At 39.0% G+C, this 22,831-nt stretch overlaps 1 protein-coding gene across 3 annotated transcripts in view; it reads right to left on the bottom strand.

The window, feature by feature from the left end:
• Window positions 1-22,831, bottom strand: part of bsg (basigin) — a 34,616-nt gene that overhangs the window by 11,385 nt on the left and 400 nt on the right. The window contains exons 2-9 of one of the 3 annotated variants that reach the window (XR_009804521.1): window positions 12,135-12,485; window positions 10,324-10,492; window positions 9,357-9,448; window positions 9,037-9,173; window positions 8,668-8,944; window positions 1,860-1,884; window positions 1,712-1,783; window positions 1,554-1,604 (exon numbers count right to left, since the gene is read on the bottom strand). Coding sequence is in view for 2 of the 3 variants with exons in the window: in XM_061888558.1 (XP_061744542.1) it covers window positions 1,723-1,783; window positions 1,860-1,884; window positions 8,668-8,944; window positions 9,037-9,173; window positions 9,357-9,448; window positions 10,324-10,492; window positions 12,135-12,485 (1,112 nt within the window). In the remaining variant the exon portion in view is untranslated. The remainder of the gene's footprint in view (window positions 1-1,553; window positions 1,605-1,711; window positions 1,784-1,859; window positions 1,885-8,667; window positions 8,945-9,036; window positions 9,174-9,356; window positions 9,449-10,323; window positions 10,493-12,134; window positions 12,486-22,831) is intronic. The other 2 variants (XM_061888558.1, XM_061888557.1) reach the window with 2 other exon arrangements.

Below are 22,831 nucleotides of genomic sequence, written 5' to 3'. Positions count from 1 at the left end.
TATCGGTTGATATTGTAATCGGTAATTAAGAGTTGGACAATATCGGAATATCAGCAAAAAAGCAGTTATCGGACATCTCTAGTTTTGGAACTGCTGCGGAGAGCTGATCAGAGCAAAACAAAAAAATGTTGAGTCGTTTTCTGTCTAGTGTTTGATTTCATAAATGCTATTTCAGAAATGTAGTGAAACTAAGTGGCGTTATCATCATTTTAGGGATCAGACAGAGTTTGCGGCTCTCGGTGGGTTTTATTTGGTGGGAAATGGGCTCAAACGGCTCTTTGTATGGTGAAGGTTGCTGACCCCTGCTTCATAGGATGGTGTCTAGGTGCAGACGTTGACCGCCAGACAGTGCCCTTCTTCGTGGTGTACATCATAATTAGGCAGCTTCTTTTCTTTAGGCAAAATGTGCCATGTGACATTTAACTGACTATAAAAAGATTAAAATGGTGCCAAGACATGTGCAAGTTATGACAGAACCACAGACAAATGGGGCTGCTATATGCTACTTTGATTAAAGATGAGTAAACTGTTCCAGGTTTTATTATGGGCCTGCTGAAATGCCAACGCCCATTATGTGAATGGTGCTCATACTTCTACTTCTATTATTATTATCGTTCCGCACTCTTGTCTCTTAAGTCTACTACGAGACGAACCGGCCACCAAACCCCCACATATGTTATACCGTCGGAAAGGTCTCGTTTGCGCCAATCGGCGTATTTTAAGTTGGAAACATTTCATGTTACCATGGCGACTCTATTCAGAATTTAAAAAAAAAATGGGCCAATTTAATAGGGAAAATGCGTCAAAGAGTCATAACTTGGCATGTGATACAAGCTAAATATTATCATACTCACGTTAGCTTGCTAGCATGTTAACATTAAAATGCTACCTTTTCCAGCTGTTTTGCAACTGTTTACTCCAGAGTTAAATAATTTGGTATGTGAAACTTGTTAACTTTTAGTATGCTAGCTAGCTAGCTTTAGCATGCTAACTTTTTCACTTAATTTTACACTTTCTCTATTTCCAAAGCCTTAGAGTTTTCAGCAGTGTTAGCGGAAATGTGAGACATGCTAACTGTTAGCATGCCATCATTAGGACACATGCTAAATGTTAGCATTTTAAAGTTACATGCTAACCTCGAAGGGAATAAGCGGTAGAAAATTGGATGGATGCTAACATTTTAGGCTCACTTTGTAGCTCTTTTTGTACAGTTAAACCTAAAACTCACGGATTGTGACCCAGCGACCCCCGGCCAGAGGTCCAGGGCAAAGATAGCAGGCCCATCAAATTTTCCGCGGGAATTATCTAGTTTCCATAATGTCATTTCATTCGACTAACCAGAATTGCACTTACATTCATAAATTAATTGGATTCTTCACTCGTGGTCAGTTATATGACCTACCCAGTGGCCTAATGGTTAGAGTGTCCGTCCTGAGATCGGTAGGTCGTGAGTTTAAATCCCGGCAGAGTCATACCAAAGACTATAAAAACGGGACCTATTACCTCGCTGCTTGGCACTCAGCATTAAGGGTTGGAATTGGGGGTTAAATTACCATTAAATGATTCCCGGGCGCGGCACCGCTGCTGCCCACTGCTCCCCTCACCTTTCAGGGGATGATCAAGGGTGATGGGTCAAATGCAGAGAATAATTTCGCCACATCTAGTATGTGTGTGACAATAATTGGTACTTTAACTTTTAACTTTATTTTACCTTTTCATCTCTTAGTTGGAATTCCTTTGCCTCACATTCTTGTCTTTGTGGTTGGCAGTGGAGTTGCTTTTCCTGAAACACACAATGACAAGTGGGTTGGGCCGAACGCAGAGAGACCACAAAGGAAAAAGGGCTGACAGGTACTTACAGAGGAGCCGAGCCTGAGTCATCATCTAGGGCACCGCAGGAGGATGGGGAGGGCAGACCAACAAAGAAATAAGAGTCAGTTAACAGCATGTAAGTGTTTTTGTGTGTGTTTGTATGTCTTGTTCATGCCACTTCAGCCCTGATAAATGACTGTTGTCTTAAGATGATACAGCTTCTGCAAGGTGACGCCGATGAGGTTAGACAAAAATCTGAACATGACTCAAAGCAAGCCTGCTTGTTGCATCGTACACACAAACACAATCTTTGCAACAAAAAAAAGAAAATCGTATGCATAACATATACATTGATAAAGCTCATTCAGACAAATAATACAAAGGGCTTTATAAAAATCCTCAAAGCGTCACAAGAGGCTCATGCATACAAGCGAGAGAACAGCAAACGGAAGACTGCAGGTGGGAGCTGGATATCGAATATGCGTAAAATGGCAGCGCCGACATGTAGAGTGGCGAGATGACGCCACAGCAATGTACGGATAAAATAAGGCAAGGAGGACAACATTGTCTCTGCAGTCCAAGTGTTCATTGTCTTCATGAGGTTTATTATTCAGCATGCATTGAGGACAAGATGCCGAAAACGTGCAAACAATGCCCAGAACTCGTCATTCTTGGAGTTTTCACGTCAACTTGTTTGTCTCATTTGACTCTTTCATTGGCTCTGACATGCATTTAAAAACATTTGTTTAAAAAAAGAGGGCCAATAAGGATTACATAAGAAAAAGGAAACTGTACGTGTGTTTGGGCTATAGGGCCAGTGAAAGAGTGACCACATCTTTTTAAGCACATTCCTTTTACAGAAGTGGTGACCAAGAGAGTCCATTCAATTTGAAAGCACGCTGCCACCTCAGCTCAACCACTTCAGTCTGTCATGCAGTTTATGTTCACTTACCAAATGCAAAATCAGCAGCGAACAGAGAAGTTGAAATGTAAATAATAATAAAATAATAAAATAAAAAGGAAATAATCGTTGTACAAAGAAAGCTGAAACTAAACTCTAGGGAAATTTCTACCAGGAAATGCAAATTATGGCAAAAACAAAAATCAGGAGTTTGTACTAAAATGCATGCATCTACATTGGAAATATGTAAAAACAATGCTTTCAACCTTTCAACATCCCTTTGATTTCAAATCAACATTTGTAATAAGTTACTGTTGTAACTATTACAAAAGATTCAGCTTCTGCTTCCGCTCGTGACAAAAAGAAGCTAACAAGCTAAAAGCACAGTCCTGCTTTAAAACTGTTCCTTGCAAAACCAACTTTTCTTACCTGATGGTACCTGTTTTTGTGTGTTTGGGATCTGCATAAGTCTCAAAAATATGTAAACAAACCATGGAGGCATGAGGGAGATATTTATAAAACATTCTTACAAATTTGCAGCAAACGAACTATTTTAAATTTGAGAATATTGGGATGTATTTTGCTTTAGTTACATCAGCAGATATCTCCATATATGGTAAATGTTTACCCAAAGAGCTTTGCGCTAATCTGATAAAAAGATATCCAAGATGGCGGCGCCCGGACGGGCTGCGACATCGAGGAGCTCTTGCTAAATATGAAACATTTGGCAGAAATACCGGACAATTCTGCAAACTTTATGGCTGGCTCACATCGTGGTCACTCCGTGATCACGTACGACCGCCAGACACTTCTGGATGTGGACATATCGGGCCGTTTTGGACTGATAGACGAGTGCTTGCTAGACCTGCTAACTAGCACGGGAATACTTCGGCGGCTACATCCAGCGGCCTGTGAAGCAGGGGAGTATAGTAACAGCGGGCGCCATCTACAGAGCAGACGCCAGCGGTGTGGTCGGAAACGCGGATGCCGAGCGGGGCTAAAAACAAAGCAGAAGGCTAATCCCCACAGAAGACCACTTCCCTCCATCCTGAAGCCGGATTTAAATGGAAGATGCGAGACTACCGGTCTGGGTAAGGAATCAGTTAAATTAGAACAAGTTTTTTCTGCTTTGATTGTTTCAGAGTTGGACATGTGTTCTACTGAGGTGGCAATCTATGATGCGTTCAGTTTATCAAAGCAACAAACAAACAATCGGAAAATTCCCGTCGTATCAATTCCTAGATGTGGTCGTAATTATACTAAAACTGGGCATAAAAAACACAACATTATTAATATTGCTACTATGGATAATTTGATCAAAAATTCCCTAAAACAGCCCACTACCTATAATATAGGTTTTTTAAACATAAGATCATTGTCTCCCAAAACGTTGTTAGTTAATGATATCATCAGAGACAACAATCTTAACGTCATCGGTCTCAGCGAAACCTGGCTTAAACCAAACGACTTTTTTGCGCTAAATGAGGCATGTCCTCCTAACTTTACACATGCGCATATTGCCCGTCCCCTTAAACGGGGTGGGGGGGGTCGCACTAATATACAACGAAAACTTTAACCTTAGTCCTAACATAAATAATAAATATAAATCGTTTGAGGTGCTTACTATGAGGTCTCTCACACCGCTGCCTCTACACCTGGCTGTTATCTACCGCCCCCAGGGCCCTATTCGGACTTTATCAATGAATTCTCAGAGTTCGTTGCTGATCTAGTGACGCACGCCGATAATATAATCATAATGGGGGACTTTAATATTCAAATGAATACCCCATCGGACCCACCGTGCGTAGCGCTCCAGATTATAATTGATAGCTGTGGTCTTACACAAAAAATAAATGAACCCACGCATTGCAACGGTAATACGATAGACCTAGTGCTTGTCAGGAGTATCACAATTTCCAAAGTTACGATACTCCCGTATACTAAAGTATTGTCCGATCATTACCTTATAAAATTCGAGGTTCGGACGCATATTCGTCAAAGTAATAATAATAATAACTGCTATAGCAGCCGCAACATTAATACGGCCACAACAACAACTCTTGCTGACCTACTGCCCTCGGTAATGGCACCATTCCCAAAGTATGTGGGCTTTATTGATAACCTCACTAACAACTTTAACGACGCCCTGCGCGAAACCATTGATAACATAGCACCGCTAAAGTTAAAAAAGGTTTGAAAAAAGTGTACCCCGTGGTTTACAGAAGAAACTAGAGCTCAGAAATTATTATGTAGAAAGCTGGAACGCAAATGGCGCACGACTAAACTTGAGGTGCACCATCAAGCATGGAGTGATAGTTTAATAACTTATAAACGCATGCTTACCTTAGCTAAAGCTAAATATTACTCAAATCTCATCCACCGTAATAAAAACGATCCTAAATTTTTGTTTAGTACGGTAGCATCGCTAACCCAACAAGGGACCCCTTCCAGTAGCTCCACCCACTCAGCTGATGACTTTATGCAATTCTTTAATAAGAAAATTGAAGTCATTAGAAAGGAGATTAAAGAAAATGCGTCCCAGCTACAACTGGGTTCTATTAATAATAGTTTCTCTCGTTTTGAGGAAACAACATTAGAGGAATTGTTACAACGTGTAAGTGGAATAAAACAAACAACATGTTTACTTGACCCTCTTCCTGGGAAACTTATCAAGGAGCTCTTTGTATTATTAGGTCCATCAGTGCTAAATATTATAAACTTATCACTTTCCTCGGGCACTGTTCCCCTAGCATTCAAAAAAGCCGTTATTCATCCTCTTCTTAAAAGACCTAACCTCGATCCTGACCTCATGGTAAACTACTGGTCTCACCTTCCCTTTATTTCAAAAATCCTCGAAAAAATTGTTGCGGAGCAGTTAAATGAACACTTAGCGTCTAACAATCTATGTGAAACCTTTCAATCCGGTTTCAGGGCAAATCACTCTACGGAGACAGCCCTCGCAAAAATGACTAATGATCTACTGCTAACGATGGATTCTGATGCGTCATCTATGTTGCTGATCCTCGATCGTAGTGCTGCTTTCGATACCGTCGATCATAATATTTTATTAGAACGTATCAAAACACAAATTGGTATGTCAGACTTAGCCCTGTCTTGGTTTAACTCTTATCTTACTGATAGGATGCAGTGTGTTTCCCATAACAATGTTAGCTTGGACTACGTTAAGGTAACGTGTGGAGTTCCCCAGGGTTCGGTCCTTGGCCCTGCACTCTTCAGCATCTACATGCTGCCGCTAGGTGACATCATACGCAAATACGGTGTTAGCTTTCACTGTTATGCTGATGACACCCAACTCTACATGCCCCTAAAGCTGACCAACACGCCGGATTGTAGTCAGCTGGAGGCGTGTCTTAATGAAATTAAACAATGGATGTCCACTAACTTTTTGCAACTCAACGCCCAAAAAACCGAAATGCTGATTATCGGTCCTGCTAGACACCGACCTCTATTTAATAATACAACTCTAACATTTGACAACCAAACAATTAAACAAGGCGACACGGTAAAGCATTTGGGTATTATCTTCGACCCAACTCTCTCCTTTGAGTCACACATTAAAAGCGTTACTAAAACGGCCTTCTTTCATCTCCGTAATATCGCGAAAATTCGCTCCATTCTGTCCACTAAAGACACTGAGATCATTATCCATGCGTTTGTTACGTCTCGCCTCGACTACTGTAACGTATTATTTTCGGGTCTCCCCATGTCTAGCATTAAAAGATTACAGGTGGTACAAAATGAGGCTGCTAGACTTTTGACAAGAACAAGAAAGTTTGATCACATTACGCCTGTACTGGCTCACCTGCACTGGCTTCCTGTGCACTCAAGATGTGACTTTAAGGTTTTACTACTTACGTATAAAATACTACATGGTCTAGCTCCATCCTATCTTGCCGATTGTATTGTACCATATGTCCCGGCAAGAAATCTGCGTTCAAAGGACTCCGGCTTATTAGTGATTCCCAAAGCCCAAAAAAAGTCTGCAGGCTATAGAGCATTTTCATTTCGGGCTCCAGTACTCTGGAATTCCCTCCCGGTAACAGTTTGAGATGCCACCTCAGTAGAAGCATTTAAGTCTCACCTTAAAACTAATTTGTATACTCTAGCCTTTAAATAGACTCCCTTTTTAGACCAGTTGATCTGCCGTTTCTTTTCTTTTTCTTCTATGTCCCACTCTCCCTTGTGGAGGGGGTCCGGTTCGATCCGGTGGCCATGTACTGCTTGCCTGTGTATTGGCTGGGGACATGTCTGCGCTGCCGATCCGCCTCCGCTTGGAATGTTTTCCTGCTGGCTCCGCTGTGAACGGGACTCTCGCTGCTGTGTTGGATCCGCTTTGGACTGGACTCTCGCGACTGTGTTGGATCCATTATGGATTGAACTTTCACAGTATCATGTTAGACCCGCTCGACATCCATTGCTTTCATCCTCTCCAGGGTGCTTAGTCATCATTGTCACCGACGTCCAACTGGGTGTGAGTTTTCCTTGCCCTTATGTGGGCCTACCGAGGATGTCGTGGTGGTTTGTGTTGCGGTTTGTGCAGCCCTTTGAGACACTAGCGATTTAGGGCTATATAAGTAAACATTGATTGATAATCTGCCATTATTATCCAGCTGTAGTCAATTAGTTCCTTCTTTTTCTCTATCTTCTTGTTGTGGGGCATATTGGCTAGTACATGCATGCAAAAATCCTCGGCTGTAGAGCACAGTTGCGTTTTGTTCTAACTTATATCCGTCAGTGGACTCGATGTGGAAGCGCCAAAAACTACAACGTCGCTGAGAAGTGAGAAGACACAGTCGAAGGGGTCTTGGCCTGGGGGAAGACTTCGGCACGTAATTTAAGATTTATTCTGAACGCCGCTGTGCAGGTCGCTGGGACGTCTCTGCAAACTTTCAGAAAAAGCGTTTCTACAATGCCTCTTCTACATAATTTACACTGCTTGGTTGTTGCAATTTCAGTAACTGTATACAAAACGCACATTAACGTGTTTATCTCACTGCAAGTTTTAGGCTGAATTGTAAAAATTAACTGTCGGCGCTTCCGTCGCCTTAAAAGACGCTCCAAGCTTGCAAAGTCATTAATTCGTACATCATGTATGCTACATTGTACGCTGTATACTGTATATTTTTTACTCCTTGTTAACATGTTTATTAGCAACTTAAGGTAAATTAGGTTTTCTGAGAAAAATATTTTCAGAAATGTACTAAAAAATTACAAATATATAGTACAGGCCAAAAATTTGGACACACCTCATTAAATGCGTTTTCTTTATTTTCATGACTATTTACATTATAGATTGTCACTGAAGGAATCAAAACTATAAATGAACACGTGGAGTTATGTATTTAACAAAAAAATATAAAATAACTTATAACGTGTATTATATTCTACTTTCTTCAAAATAGCCACCATTTGCTCTGATTACTTTTTCGCACACTCTTGGCATTCCCTCGATGAGCTTCAAGAGGTAGTCACCTGAAATAGTTTTCACTTCAAAGGTGTGCTTGAACCTCATCGAGAAAATGCCAAGTGTGCAAAGCAGTAATCAGATCAAAGGGTGGCTATTTTGAAAAAAAAAAAAAAAAAACAGAATATAAAATATGTTTTCAGTTATTTCACATTTTTTGTTAAGTACATAACTCCACATGTGTTCATTCATACTTTTGATGCCTTCTGTGAAAACCTATAATGTAAATAGTCATGAAAATTAAGAAAACGCAAAGAATGAGGTGTGTCAAAACTTTTGCCTTTACTGTATACCTATTTCATATCTAAATTATTTGAAAAGCAAAAATTCCTAAATTTGCGGGGACGTGAACATTGAATCCTGAATATGCGGGATTCACTGTACATTGACAAGCATTTTCTGCCTTTCAGAGGATAGAAAGCTCCCATTAAAGAACATAAATGAAAAAGTCGGCGCAATATATACGTACCGTCAGTAATCTCATCCGGCTTTCTCCTCTTCTCGTAGATGAGGATGATGGTGACCAGGATGATGACCTCAGCCACGATTCCAAGGAAGGGCCAGAGAGCAGCAAGCCGGCTGCGCACCCTAAGGTGGATCTTATCGGTGCTGGTGCCAAGTTCACTGGTGCCGGCGCAGATGTACTCGCCCACATCACCCTCGATGCTCAGTTCGTTGACGGTCAGGCTAGTTTTGTTGGGGGTGCTCTTGATCTCGTACTTGTCGCTGGTGCCGTTGATAATAGGCTGCAAAGTGACGACGTTGTGAGTAAAGATCAGTTAGTAGCATAGCAATAGACACGCTTGTCTATTGTTTAAAGTTTAGACAGCTGCTTTACCACTTGGACACCATCTTGCTCCTTGGACCAGGTCCAGTCAGTAGGCAGCGGGTAGCCATGGCTCACACACACCATGACCCCTTTGTCCCTCTCGTTGCCATGCTCAGAGTGTTTGTAGGCTGCAACATGTGGGATGGCTGCGTGCACGAGGAGAGACGTGTGTACAGAAAACAGCAGAACATAACTGATTGCCAGCTTGCACCACACAGCATTGTTAACCAGTTCAAACCACAATGTATGCTGCTGCATAGGATATTTCCATACATCAATGCAGGAATAGCCTTTTAAATCCATTAAAATCAATCACATAAAATTCTTACTTTTCACTTCAATTGTCTGCTGCACCACTGGGTCACTCAGGAATACACATTCATATTTCCCACCAGAGTTGTGGGGGTTGATCTTGTCCAAACTGGAGGTGAAAAAGGGGAAAATAGTGTGAATTAATTTAGCTTCTTCTTTTTTAACACTGGTAAACTAATCAGATATGATGAATCAATGTGTTGAATTCACCCATCATCAGACTATTTTTATCTTTGGGGAAAAATCTTTAAAAAAAAAATAGGTCACCTAACAATCCAGTCGATAGTTATTTAATATATTAACTATAAATGGCAGACAACGTCTTAAATCCCTTTATTTTGTTTTTCCAAAAATTGTTCTTAGTAACGCTCAAATAAAACAACTTAGTTCACTTGTTGTTATTGAAAATGTTTTATTAAATCAATGCTATTATGCTAACGTTGCTCTCCAGACAATCCATTTACTTCTCACCAGTCTCTACCGTTACAAAGCAGGGAAGGGGATTAAAGGTCTGTTTGAATGTTGCCATAGCAGTGTGGCATTTATGGCGAGCTGGCTGCAATCTTCTCTTCTGTAGCCATCTAACGACTGCATTTCATTCTGTACTTCCCACAGTGGGAGGATAACCTTACAAAAAAACAGTTATAATCTTCTTAAATGTAGGGATTAAAAACTAAAGAGGTTGGTCTACGCAACAAAACAAAATCTTCATAAGTGTGCTTTTGCTCAGCATTATAATTGTATTTCCACACAGTTCTTCTACCTTCTCTTGTCAAATACCAAATCAAGCACAAAGACCATGTGCAAAATTGCATGTCTGAACAGTAAGGTCTTTTTCTCTACTAATTAAGAGCGGCGAGGCCTTGGGTAATTGGCCCTTAGCTCTGCTGCTAATGCAGGCGGTGAGGCACGGTGTTGTGCAATAAATGGAGATTTGTGTCAGCAGCGAGTGCATGGAAACAAATGCACAAACGAGTCACTCACTGATAGGTGGTGTGGTGATCGGGGGCTGTGGACTGGGTCTTCTCGATGATTTTTCCGTTGTACGTCCAGTGTGAACCCTTGACTACCAGAGTCGTGTCGGTCAAATTGCAGCTGAGAGTGGCAGAGGTCTGGTTGTTGACTTCAATGGGGTCAGTGATGATAGTTGGGGCTTGGGGCAAGAAGGGAGTGAAAGGAATTATTCGCATAAAACAATACAAAGCTGACAAGAAAAATTACATATTACACAATGTACATATTATGTAATACACATGGTACAACTTATTCATTTATACATATATATGGTGTTAATGGTCTTATAAACAACTAGAGTATATTGAAGCTCATATTTCCAAAACTGTCTGAAAAATCTATATAAACAAGGGATGCTGAAATAAAAAGGCACACTAATGTTCACTATGACATGGAAAGAGCACCACACACCGATAGTGAAGCCAATAGGAAAGTAGGGGTTTGTAGAGGAAAGTTAATAGATGTGAACTAAAAAGGTCACAAGGAAGAGGGATGTTGAAATTAAAACATGCACAAGACGCAAAAAGAAGGGTGGAGAAGAGTTGAATTCGAGTCACTCAGAAGAAATAGCATTCAGTCATGTGATGCTTCAGTCAGAGCAACCAAACAATACTTGTAATGCTTGTTGTTGTCTTGGCTGACTGAAGTAATACGAGTCAACAAGGAAGGGAAACTACAATTGGCTGTAGTTCATCTATAAATACAGTAACTAGCTTTAGTGCTTGTACACTGCTGCACTAGCAGCCAAAGACCTTAGTTTTTCTCCCTACAAGCAAAACTACAGTATATATGCAGTATTGTTCAAAAGTTGAATGTCATCATGCTGTGTTGTATTTAATGTCATGTTTGTAACTAGTGATGGCTCAAATGGCACTGAAGAATGCGGGGTCCCTCAAAGGGTGTGTCACTTTTTAATGAAAAGAGGCGTGCCGTGTTTGTCATCGTTTGCCTTTATTGATCTCAACGGAACTAAGAATAAGGAAACATTCCCTCTTGGACTTTTCCGTAAACACTCATAATTGTATGGCTATTGGGTGATCTAATTGGCATTCAAGGGAATTCATGTGCATCGGTTTATTTTGATTACAGTATTATTGTCATTTGTGAATGTGTTTATTCTCTTTTGCTCTAATGTTGTACATGTATCGAAGCTTTTTTACATGTTAGACCCTAGGAAGAATATTCTACAAAAGCTAATAGCGATCTTAAAACATTTTTATTTGCAGGTCAAATGTACTTTTTGAATCCAGCATATTGCAGATGCCCTTTACGAAACACTGGCCAAGTAATAGTGCAGTGTCGATACAGGTAGTCAGTGTGCAATGGTGGCAAATCATCCAATTATGCCATATCAACTAAAGCAGTGAAAATACACTCCTGTACTCGTACCGAGCCAAACGATGTTCACGGTTTTGTTATCAATTTCTGTCCCTGTGAAAAATGTTATGAAAACAAATGGTCATGAATGTATACAACAAAGTATTAAATGTATACAACAAAGTATTAAATGTCTTCTTAATAGACATTTGCAGAAATCCAACCTTTTGACCCGTATTAAAAACATCCTACAGCTACTTTGGCACAGGAAAAGGCTTGGGATCAAGATAGAAGTCCTATATAAAGAGGATTGGAGGTTAAGGAGTATTCTAGCCACGCTTTATGAGCAGGTTCTGCTTCACTACAGGGCTGACTGAGGGAGGGTTTGGACCAGGAGGAGTGATATGTCCAAGGCTTCACTAATGGCAAGACACTTGGACCAGGCTCTCCTCAGGGCCACTCACTTTCGATGACAATAAGGTTTGCTTGCGAGCGGATCCACTTGATTTTCGGCGTCTTCCTCAGCTCATTGCGGTCGGGGTCGTTGGAGGCGCGACACTCGTACGTGCCTGAGTCTTCAAGGGTGAGGCCCGTGAGGCGACCGCTGCTGGTGGCGTGCTCTATATACGTGGCGTTTATCTGCACACGGTCGTTCCGTGCGCCGTCAAAGAGCTGTGTGATGGTCTCGTTGGGCTCCTGTCCCTCAATGAACCACCACTGCACCTCAGGAATGGGGCTCCCTATCACCTCACAATGCAGCTCTGCGCTGTCGCCGACCAGCTTCGTGACGGAGAGGGGAGACTTGATGAAGCCAGCTGGGCATCAGTTAAAGTCGGCCCAACACATGTTAAAGATTGTAATGTTTTTGTGATGTGTTGGAGTGGAAAGGGTGTAAAGCAAAGCCAGGTGATTTCAATGGATCGGTGATAATAAAAGGCAGCGATGGAAGAAAATCAAGGCAAGTTGGAAAGAGAAAGAAAAAAGATTAATAAAACACAAATGAAATGGAAATCTGGAAGCAGACAAAGAAAACACTTGATTTGCACACAAATATGAGAAATGCAATACCAACCAAACTAAATTGTAGACAAAATTGTATGGATGAAAAATGTTAAGATGGATGTACATTATGAAAACAATAGCCAGAAGCAAATGAAGAAAAGCATGACATGAAAACACTATAAAAAGCAAAGCAAATGAAATCACATTTTTAAAATGAATCTTTCATGCACATGCTTGGACTTATTTGTTGGCTTCTTAATTATATTCATTTAAAAATATGGTGGGAATTCTGTTGAATGTGTGCCATCGGGAATTACAACCTAGAAAATGCAACGTTATTTTGCTCAGCCCATCTGTCATATGCATCAAATAGGAGAACTACCGTATTTTTCGGACTATAAGTCACAGTTTTTTTCATAGTTTGGCCGGGGGTGCGACATATACTCCGGAGTGACATATGTGTGAAGGTATTAACACATTAACGTAAAATATCAAATAATATTATTTATCTCATTCGAGGAAGAGATTAACAAAATTTCAGCAATCGTCACACACAAACACTTCAGCAATCGTCACATACACGTCAACCAAAAAGAATTTGGCGAGGAAGGGTCATGGCAGAAGTGCATTGTGGGTCATGGAATGCTAACTGCTATATACTACTGCCGTAGCTATAAAAATGGATCATTTCATCGTTGGCGGTAACTTAAAAAAACTGAGAAGAGCTGAACAAAAATGGCACCGAAAAGGAAATCATGTACTGCAGATTACACAATATCAAATATTATTTATCTCATTCGGGGAAGAGACCAAGAAAATTTCAGCAATCGTCACACACACGTCAGCAATCATCACATACACGTCAACCAATAATAATTTGGCGGGGGAGGGTCATGGCAGAAGTGCATTGTGGGTCATGGAATGCTAACTGCTTTATGCTATATGCTACAGCCGTAGCTATTAAAATGGATCATTTCATCGTTGGCGGTAACTTATAAAAACTGAGAAGGGCTGAACAAAAATGGCACCGAAAGGGAAATCCTGTACTGCAGATTACAAGCTGGACGTAGGGAAATATGCAGCAGAAAACGACAAGAGGAAGCGGCGCATACCTTTGGAGTTGGCAGAGTTGTTTAGAAGCGACATCGAGAAAGAAAATTTCATGGGATTTAGCGATTAGGAGTGACAGATTGTTTGGTAAACGTATAGCATGTTCTATATGTTATAGTTATTTGAATGACTCTTACCATAATATGTTACATTAACATACCAGGCACGTTCTCAGTTGCATCATATAACGTACACTTATTCAGCCTGTTGTTCACTATTCTTTATTTATCTTAAATTGCCTTTCAAATGTCTATTCTTGGTGTTGGATTTTATCAAATAAATTTCCCCCATACATGTGACTTATACTCCAGTGCGACGTATATATGTTTTTTTCCTCCTTTATTATGCATTTTCGGCTGGTGCGACGTATACTCCGGAGCGATTTATAATCCGAAAAATATGGTATTCCAACTTCATCTGTTTCAAGAAAATTAACAACAATTCAAAGGAAAATGTACATTTAATAGAAAATTAAGGAGAGGCGTAGTCCTACAAAGTTTGTACATTATTTTTTTGGATAAGTACTTCAATCATTAGCGGATGTTAAAACAAAATTGTATGTGTTCTTTCTCCACTTTGGTTTGTCAAAGCTCTAGTGTATCAGGAGAGCAAGCAAACCCCGCCCTACAATAACGAAAGAAAACCCTTATCCCCAACTCATCCTGTGACAGCACAATAAATCAAATCTTAATGTTGGACCTAGAATTGCTTTTATCAAAAACTCAACTGTTTTGTCTTTCATCCTAGCGCAGTGTACACAGGTATTAGCAGGGAGAGCAGGTTTTTTTTGGTCCCTCAACGGTGGGGATTGAGAGTTCTAATCGGTCAGGCTTGATAAACTGTATATTTTTGGAATTGTCACAACAAGCCAAAAAAGCAAAAGGCTAGTGCATCTTCACAGGGAGCTTTCAAGGAAATAAACTCTAGATCCTTCAGGGGTATGAAAGCTTGGACAAATGAGGGCTCAAACTAATTGGCTTACTTGAAAGAAAGCAGATTAGTGGTAAACAAGGACTGTAATCTTTGGATGTTATCAAGCAACCATTTTAACTTATGTTGCCAAATTTCACAAAAGGTCACCTTTATTAGGGATTTATGCAAAAGGCAAAAATTAAGGCACAATCGTAACTACCGGTACATGCAAATGATGTTTTAATTTTGTAATGTTTATGATGATCAACAATCAACTATAGTTAAATATGTCGCAATCACTTTTTTTTTTTTTTTTTTTTAAACCATACCGTAAACCTGTTTTTTTTTTTTTTTTTTCAAGTGTGGCAGAAGGAACTTCTATTTAGAGACCATAATACAATCATTTGATGTACAGTCAAACTCTGTTGCAACCCTAGACTGGGCCAGAGCCCAATCTAGATTGTATTTTTTTACTCATCCTCCCCCAGCGTTTTCCTTTTTCCCCATCTTTTACGGGGCGCTTTGTGGCGACCCATCAGCGTTACTGTTCTGTAACCCTGTACACTGTTTGTGTGTCTAATATTGAACTGGTTTTTGCAGAAAAAGTTTGGTTGTACTTGTGCAATGACAATAAAGACCTACCTACCTACATACCTACATACGTAGTTTTTTTTTCATCTCAAACTATGTTCACGGCCACTGTAGGAACCAAAAATATATTAATTTTGGCTTATAGTAAAGGTTTAGGGCACTGTAAAACCAATATCCCTGTGTAAATACCCATAGCAAGGACAACATGATCATCATAAAATGTGTTGACATGCTAAACCAACGGTGTCAAATGTTTTACTGAAGGCAACATTGCAATTATGGCTGCCGAGGGCCGCAAGCTACAGTGAACATATATTAATAGAAACACTAATAGCCTATGAACATAATTTGCATAATCAACTTATTTTGATTCCTATAATTTTTACAAACAGATTGATGGATAACATACACTGAAATCATAAATAATGGTGACAAGCAGATATTTAAGCATTTTGTTTATAACTAAAAAAAAATGCCTGAAAATCTAAATGTACGATCAGATATTAAGATGTCGAACATATGTCGGACATATTTGTCTGTCAAAATCTGAAGAAAACAGTACATTAATAGAGAATAGATTTATTATTTCCAGCTTATCACATTAAAATATGTAGCAGGCCACTGAAATAATGTGGCAGGCCACCTTAATTGATATGGCAAGCCACTTAAATTATGTTGCGAGCCACTTCAAGAATATTGTTGGGCAGGGGTCACCAACTTTTTTAAAACCAAGAGCTACTTCTTGGGTACTGATTAAGGCTACCAGTTTGATACACACTTAAATAAATTGCCAGAAATAGCCAATTTGCTCAATTTACCTTTAATAAATAAATATCTATATATATATATGTATATATATATATATATATATATATATATATATATATATATATATATATAAAATGGGTATTTCTGTCTGTCATACCGTCGTACATTTTATTTCCATTTTCCGAAGGTTTTTTGTATAGAATAAATGATGAAAAAAACACTTAATTGAACGGTTTAAAAGAGGGGAAAACACGAAAAAAATTAAAATTACATTTTGAAACATGGTTTATCTTAATTTCGATTCGTTAAAATTCAAAATTCAACGGAAAAAAATTGAGAAAAACTATATGATTCGAATCTTTTTGAAAACATTAAAAAAATAATTTATGGAACATCATTCGTAATTTTTCCTCATTAAGATTAATTTTAGAATTTTGATTACATGTTTCAAATAGCTTAAAATCCACTTTGAAATAATTTTTTTGAATTTTAAATCATAAGTTTGAAGAAATATTTCACATATATACTTTGTCAAAAAAACAGAAACTAAAATGAAGAATTCAATTAAAATGTATTTATTATTCTTTACAATAAAAAATACTTGAACATTGATTTAAATTGTCAGGAAAGAAGAGGAAGGAATTTAAAAGGTAAAAAGGTATATGTGTTTAAAAATCCTACAATCATTTTTAAGGTTGCATTTTTTCTCTAAAATTGTCTTTCTGAAAGTTATAAGAAGCAAAGTAAAAAAATTAATTAATTTATTTAAACAAGTGAAGACCAAGTCTTTAAAATATTTTCTTGGATTTTCAAATTCTATTTGAGTTTTGTGTTTCTTACAATTAAAAATGTTGAGCAAAGCGAGACCAGCTTGCTAGTAAATGAATACAATTTAAAAAATAAAGGCAGCTCACTGGTAAGTGCTGCCATTTGAGCTATGTTTGGAACAGGCCAGCGGGCTACTCATCTGGTCCTTATGAGCTACCTGGTGCCCGCTGGCACCGCGTTGGTGACCACTGTTGTAGGGCATTTAAATGATTTGGTAGGCCAGGGGACTTTAGTTTGACAGGGGCGCGCTAAAGAGAGGATTTATAACCGCTGTCTGATGAGAACCTCGTGTGTCCATTTAAGAAAATCTCCTTTGTGTACAATGCAACAGTTTAAAAACCAGTGAAAACCTTTAGTTGTTAATATCAAATATTGCGGCTTCAAAACAGCAGATTTTTTGGGGTATTCTTTTAAAACATATGGTACAATTTTTGGTCCTAAATAAAGTATTGGCAAACACAAAAATGTCTAAAATTAAAAATGTCAACACAACAATAATATTTGCCACTAGATGAGACGAAATCAATCAGAGCATCCTGTTCAGTATCCTGGCCACTGATTGGCTCCGCTTCATTCAGCATTAATATATTGAATTAAGAGTGTAAAGGTGACTACAGGCTGTCTAACGGGCTCTCATAACATAGAAAACAATTAGAGCGTTCTGAACATGTTGTGCTCCAGCTGGGAAAATATTTGATTTATAATACTTTTGATAAAACTAGTGCTGCCAAAATTTCTTGTGACAAATCTGTTATTCGCAGATGTTCAAATACTTTGCTATGAAACAATTCCTTCTTTCTCTGTACATTGGTGATGTTGGAAATAGACATATGTTGAAGTTTAAGTTTAAGTGTAAAACATTAACATGAGCACGGTACAGAAAAAGGTGGCAAAGCATGGTAACAAATAACCCATTAAAGGGTATACGTGCTTTATCTTTATATTGCGCCAATGTCTGCATTTACTACATCAGCATGGTGAAAAATAACTGAGGATTTCTTCAGCTTCTTGAGGAGAACAAAAAACAGAGAGGCACAATCCTCAGGCAATGGTTGCAAATATTGACATTTCACATTGAACTGGAAAAGTTACTCTATTAATGGAAAATTGACACCTGTGGTTTTAGCAAGATGGAAAACATTGAAGCACCATTAAGACGTTTGATCACAGACCTCTACACGGCCAGGATCGGAGGGAGGGAGTTAACTTACTGTTTTTATAAGTTCAGTTGACAACAGTAATCAGTGGATCTAAACATTAATGTTAGAGTTAAGATCAAGCTTTCGGAGCAAGTCTCCTGTAAGTCTACCATAAATTTGGCAGGTAACAAACACACTTCTCCTCCCAGCGTCAGGCCACAAAGCTTTTTGTGTAATGAATGATGATTTAATCGAGTAGAGCAGGTGCTCTATTAAAAAACAAATCTGTATTGAACACAATTCACTGCAATTAATAGGCCATTGAAAAAGACATGACTACATCCCGACCTAGTTTACATGGAAAAGTTAAAGAAGATAAAAAAAGAAAGTCAATGGGAATTTCTAATAATAGTCACCACGTGAAATATGCTAACCAAAAAATAACAAACTACAGTACAGATATTGCGGAATGTTTTAACACTGGATGTAAACGCCCTTTCCACTGTAGAACCTAATGTTTATTTGGTTGACTGTCACAAACATTTTTCTTGGGCGCAGTTGACAGTAGAGCTTTTATTTTGAAGGGTCCACATTTGACTAACTGCCAGCCAATGAATAATAAAAACACCAACAGCGTGTAACATTCAAGTAAAGTACAATATTTAATGTTGAACATTATAGGGCTTGAAAGTGTGGCATGGGAACGCATTGCATTGTGGATAGGGTTGGGCGATATATCAATATATACGATATATGGTGGGTTTGTCTCTCTGTGATATAGAAAATGACTATCGTAATATTCGGGTATACGTTCTCACGCAGGACTTTTAGCTGCGGGTTGTGTACACTTCAGGCTCTCCTCGCTCTTTCCTGTGTCGCCTTCTTACAAACAAGCAGGCGCACATTCTTACATAAGTCACAAACTCTCACGTCATACGTCACATACACGCCCTCGCCCAGCAGAGAGGTAGCGGCATGGTCAACGTTAGCTGCTAACGTAGCCGTACGAGAGAAAGATGGTGCGTATCTGGTGACAAATGAAGAAAGACTTAGTTCCCAATAAAAACAGCAGGGTTTCCATAGTCTGGCGGTGGTTTGGCTTCAAGTGGGAAAATGTGGAACAGACAACCGTAATTTGTCAAGTGTGGGGGAAAAGCGTTGCTATAAAAAGTAGCATTACTGCTAATATGTAACATCATTTGTAAAGTTACTCGCTAGACAATGAAGATAATTTCATAACCTTAGTAACATACCACAGAGTGAAGGACGAATACTATTTGATTTCCTATTATGCAGCTCATTTTTATTTGACACTTAAAATGTCTCTGACAATCTTGCAATTTATGCTTTGGAAATGACATGAATGTTTGTGTCATTGCTTAATAACTTTAATAAATACACTTTTGGTCAATCGACTTAGTTGTGATTACCCTCTCTGCATGAAAGTTTAAAAGTAGCATATATGAATGCAGTATGAAGAAGAATGTTTTAATGTAGACACATAGAATCATCATACTGCTGTGATTATATGCATCAAGTGTTCATTCAAGGCCAAGGCAAAATATTGTAATATATATCGTATATCGCGATATGGCCTAAAAATATTGAGATATTAAAAAAGGCAATATCGCCCAGCCCTAATTGTGGGTATTGCTTAGGGTTGGGGGATGTGGCGGAATATATAAATATGGATATATCACGATATATACATTCATCTAAATAGCCTGGGTAGCAGCCGTGAGACAATGAAAAATGAGTGAACGCCATCACCTGTTACAAGTTGCTGTGTTCACGGCATTTTCACACTGGTCAATTTGAATTAAGGCATGTTTTATTCATTTACACACATATTTAGTAGCTGTGGGCAACAAACAAAGAGAGCATGTTATCTGTTTACTTTCAGTGTCAGGTAGGCATAAAAATTAATGTATATTACTTTTGGAGCAGTAACACAGTGATCAAAGTATTTAAAAGTAATAATGGACTTATTTTTTGTTGGGGGGAAACCTGCTTATATAGTTAAGCTGGACACCCTAAATACATCTCGAACATCTAAGCGATGAGAGTCGTAAATTATGCGCAATTTGAATGGAGGACAATGGGAATTAACACAGTTTGCATTTTGAAACGACGAAATATATACAAGTTTGGCTTCAACAATGGTGGGAGATTACTCAAATCTTTTGTCCTTCGGACGTGCTCATATGGATCAATTCCACCAATTTAACTTATTTTTTTGAGGAAGCAAGCCTTTATAATAGGGTACAGTTTGTCTCCATACAGTACCTTGATTTCTTTTATTTTGTACGATGCATTTTTAATCCAAATTGTTGCTCTCGCTCACATTACCGCAGGTACAGTACAGCCATGTAAACAAAACCTACATCCAGCAAAAATGGCTCTCCGGCACCCACAATGCATTGCAAAATTGCATGCCCTCTCAAGTCCTAAAATGCAATATTTAGATTAAACATTCTTTGCACTCTAAAAGGAAATACTCGTGTAAAGTTCTTACTTATATCTATCAGTAAACTACCAGTGTGGTAAGTTTACATTATTTACCCAAGGTACTTTAGTTATTAGAGTTCCGGTCGGACGTTTTTTCACAGGACACATTTTCGGTGTGGTTGTTTCCGGATGAGGAGATGCTGCTCCATTATTGATTTAAGTAAATTCTGAATGTCATTAAAAACAGTTAGCTCCATCCTTTGACACTTCTTCCAATCCCGTCCTTGCACGTAACACCGCTACAACAAAGACGACGGGGAGAAGACGCTGTTGAAGGTTAGCCACGTAAAAAACACCACCCACAAAAACAGCACATCCTGAAGCGACTGTCAGAAAGCGGCTTGAATACCAATCTATGCAACATTTTGACCAAAGACCCACTATTACATGTTATGTAGACCACAGGGAAGTGTTTTTAATTTTGAAAAAAATCATAATAATATGACTCCTTTAATGCGCCTTATAATCCGGTGCGCCTAACTAACATATTAAAAAAAAGATTAAAAATAGACCGTTCATCGGCAGTGCGCCTATGGTCCAGAAAATATGGTATATTTGCCGGGTCAAATTATTTATTATTGGTCAATGGAGGTTGGAGGAAGCCGGAGTATCCGGAGGGAACCAATGCAGTCACGGGGAGAACATGCAAACTCCACACAGAAAGATCCTGAGCGCAGGATCAAACCCAAGAACTTCGTATTGTGAGGCAGATGCACTAACCCCTCTTCAACCGTGCTGCCCTTGAAGATAAACTGTAAAACATGATCTATGCAACATTTTGACCAAATAACCACCATTACATGTTATGTAGACCACAAGGAAGTGTTTTACATTTAGAAAAAATGTGCCGAAAATACGGTTTATTAGCCGGGTCAAATTATTAATTATTTATTATTGGTCGACCTCAAAGTAATGCACTTTCCGGTACAATTTGTTAAATTTTGATTGGCTGAAAGTTTTATCGTTCACACTTGATTGGGTACCATGGTTCACGGTGGCAGGCGGGTTAGTGCAGGGTGTCAAACTCATTTTAGATCGGGGGCCACATGGAGAAAAATTCTACTCCTAAGTGGGCCGGACTGGTAAAATCCCTGCACGATAACTTAAAAATAAAGACACCTTCAGATTGTTTTCTGTGTTTAAAAATAGAAGAAGCACATTCTGAAAATGTACAAATCATAATGTTGTTGTTCTTTTACACTTACATGTCGCGGTTAATAGTATTTATCTTTATTTGTCATTATTTGTATTTTCTGAATGAATGATGTGATAATGTTCATCAGTCAACTCAATGGTGTTCATTTTCAATCTATCAAGATAAAAAATATCAAAATCAAATTATATTATGTCATGTATGTAGTTTGATAATTTTCCTCAATTGATAATATCATGTGGTTTATTTTGTACATGTGTACCATCATTCAGAGATACAAAGAATTGCTATTGCAACATCCAGTAGGCACATGTAAAAGAGCTGTTTCTTTCATTCAAAAATTTCAGGTTGATTTGTATACTTAGCAAACTCATCCCACGGGCCGGATAAAACATGTTCGCGGGCCGTACGTTTGACACCCCTGGGTTAGTGCGTCTGCCTCACAATACGAAGGTCCTGAGTAGTCCTGGGTTCAATCCCGGGCTCGGGATCGTTCTGTGTGGAGTTTGCACGTTCTCCCCGTGACTGCGTGGGTTCCCTCCGTGTAGTCCGGCTTCCTCCCACTTCCAAAAACAGGTACCTGGGGATAGGTTGATTGTCAACACTAAATTTGCCCTAGTGTGTGAATGTGAGTGTGAATGTTGTCTGTCTATCTGTGTTGGCCCTGCGATGAGGGGAGACTTGTCCAGGGTGTACTCCGCCTTCCACCCAAATGTAGCTGAGATAGGCGCCAGCGCCCACCAAAACCTAAAGGAAATAAGCAGTAGGAAATGGATGGATGGGGTCCCAGGGACCCCATTTTGAACATTACTAGCGCTAACACGGTTTTACGTGTGGTTACAGGCGTGACAGCATATTATTGTTGCAGATAATTTTATATAGAATAAAAAAAATATTGATTAGCAAACAGCGAGAGCTCTGATGACACCAACAACACCGCGTTCAGTAATGATCATTGATGCTAACTCGAGCAATTACGTAACCGTCACTCTATTTTACGTTACATGAAATTTAAAATTACAATTAAGATACACTCAAATGTGATGGTTTTAACCCTATTAAGTGTGGTCGGTTGAGTATTATTACTACAAATGTTCCGCAGCAGCGAATTAACACAAGATGTTAGCTTGGGCCGCCCAATGGAGCTAAT

The sequence above is a fragment of the Nerophis ophidion genome, linkage group LG26 (genome assembly GCF_033978795.1).
Source record: "Nerophis ophidion isolate RoL-2023_Sa linkage group LG26, RoL_Noph_v1.0, whole genome shotgun sequence".
Taxonomy (NCBI): Eukaryota; Metazoa; Chordata; class Actinopteri; order Syngnathiformes; family Syngnathidae; genus Nerophis; species Nerophis ophidion.
This window is presented reverse-complemented; position numbering and strand designations above follow the sequence as displayed.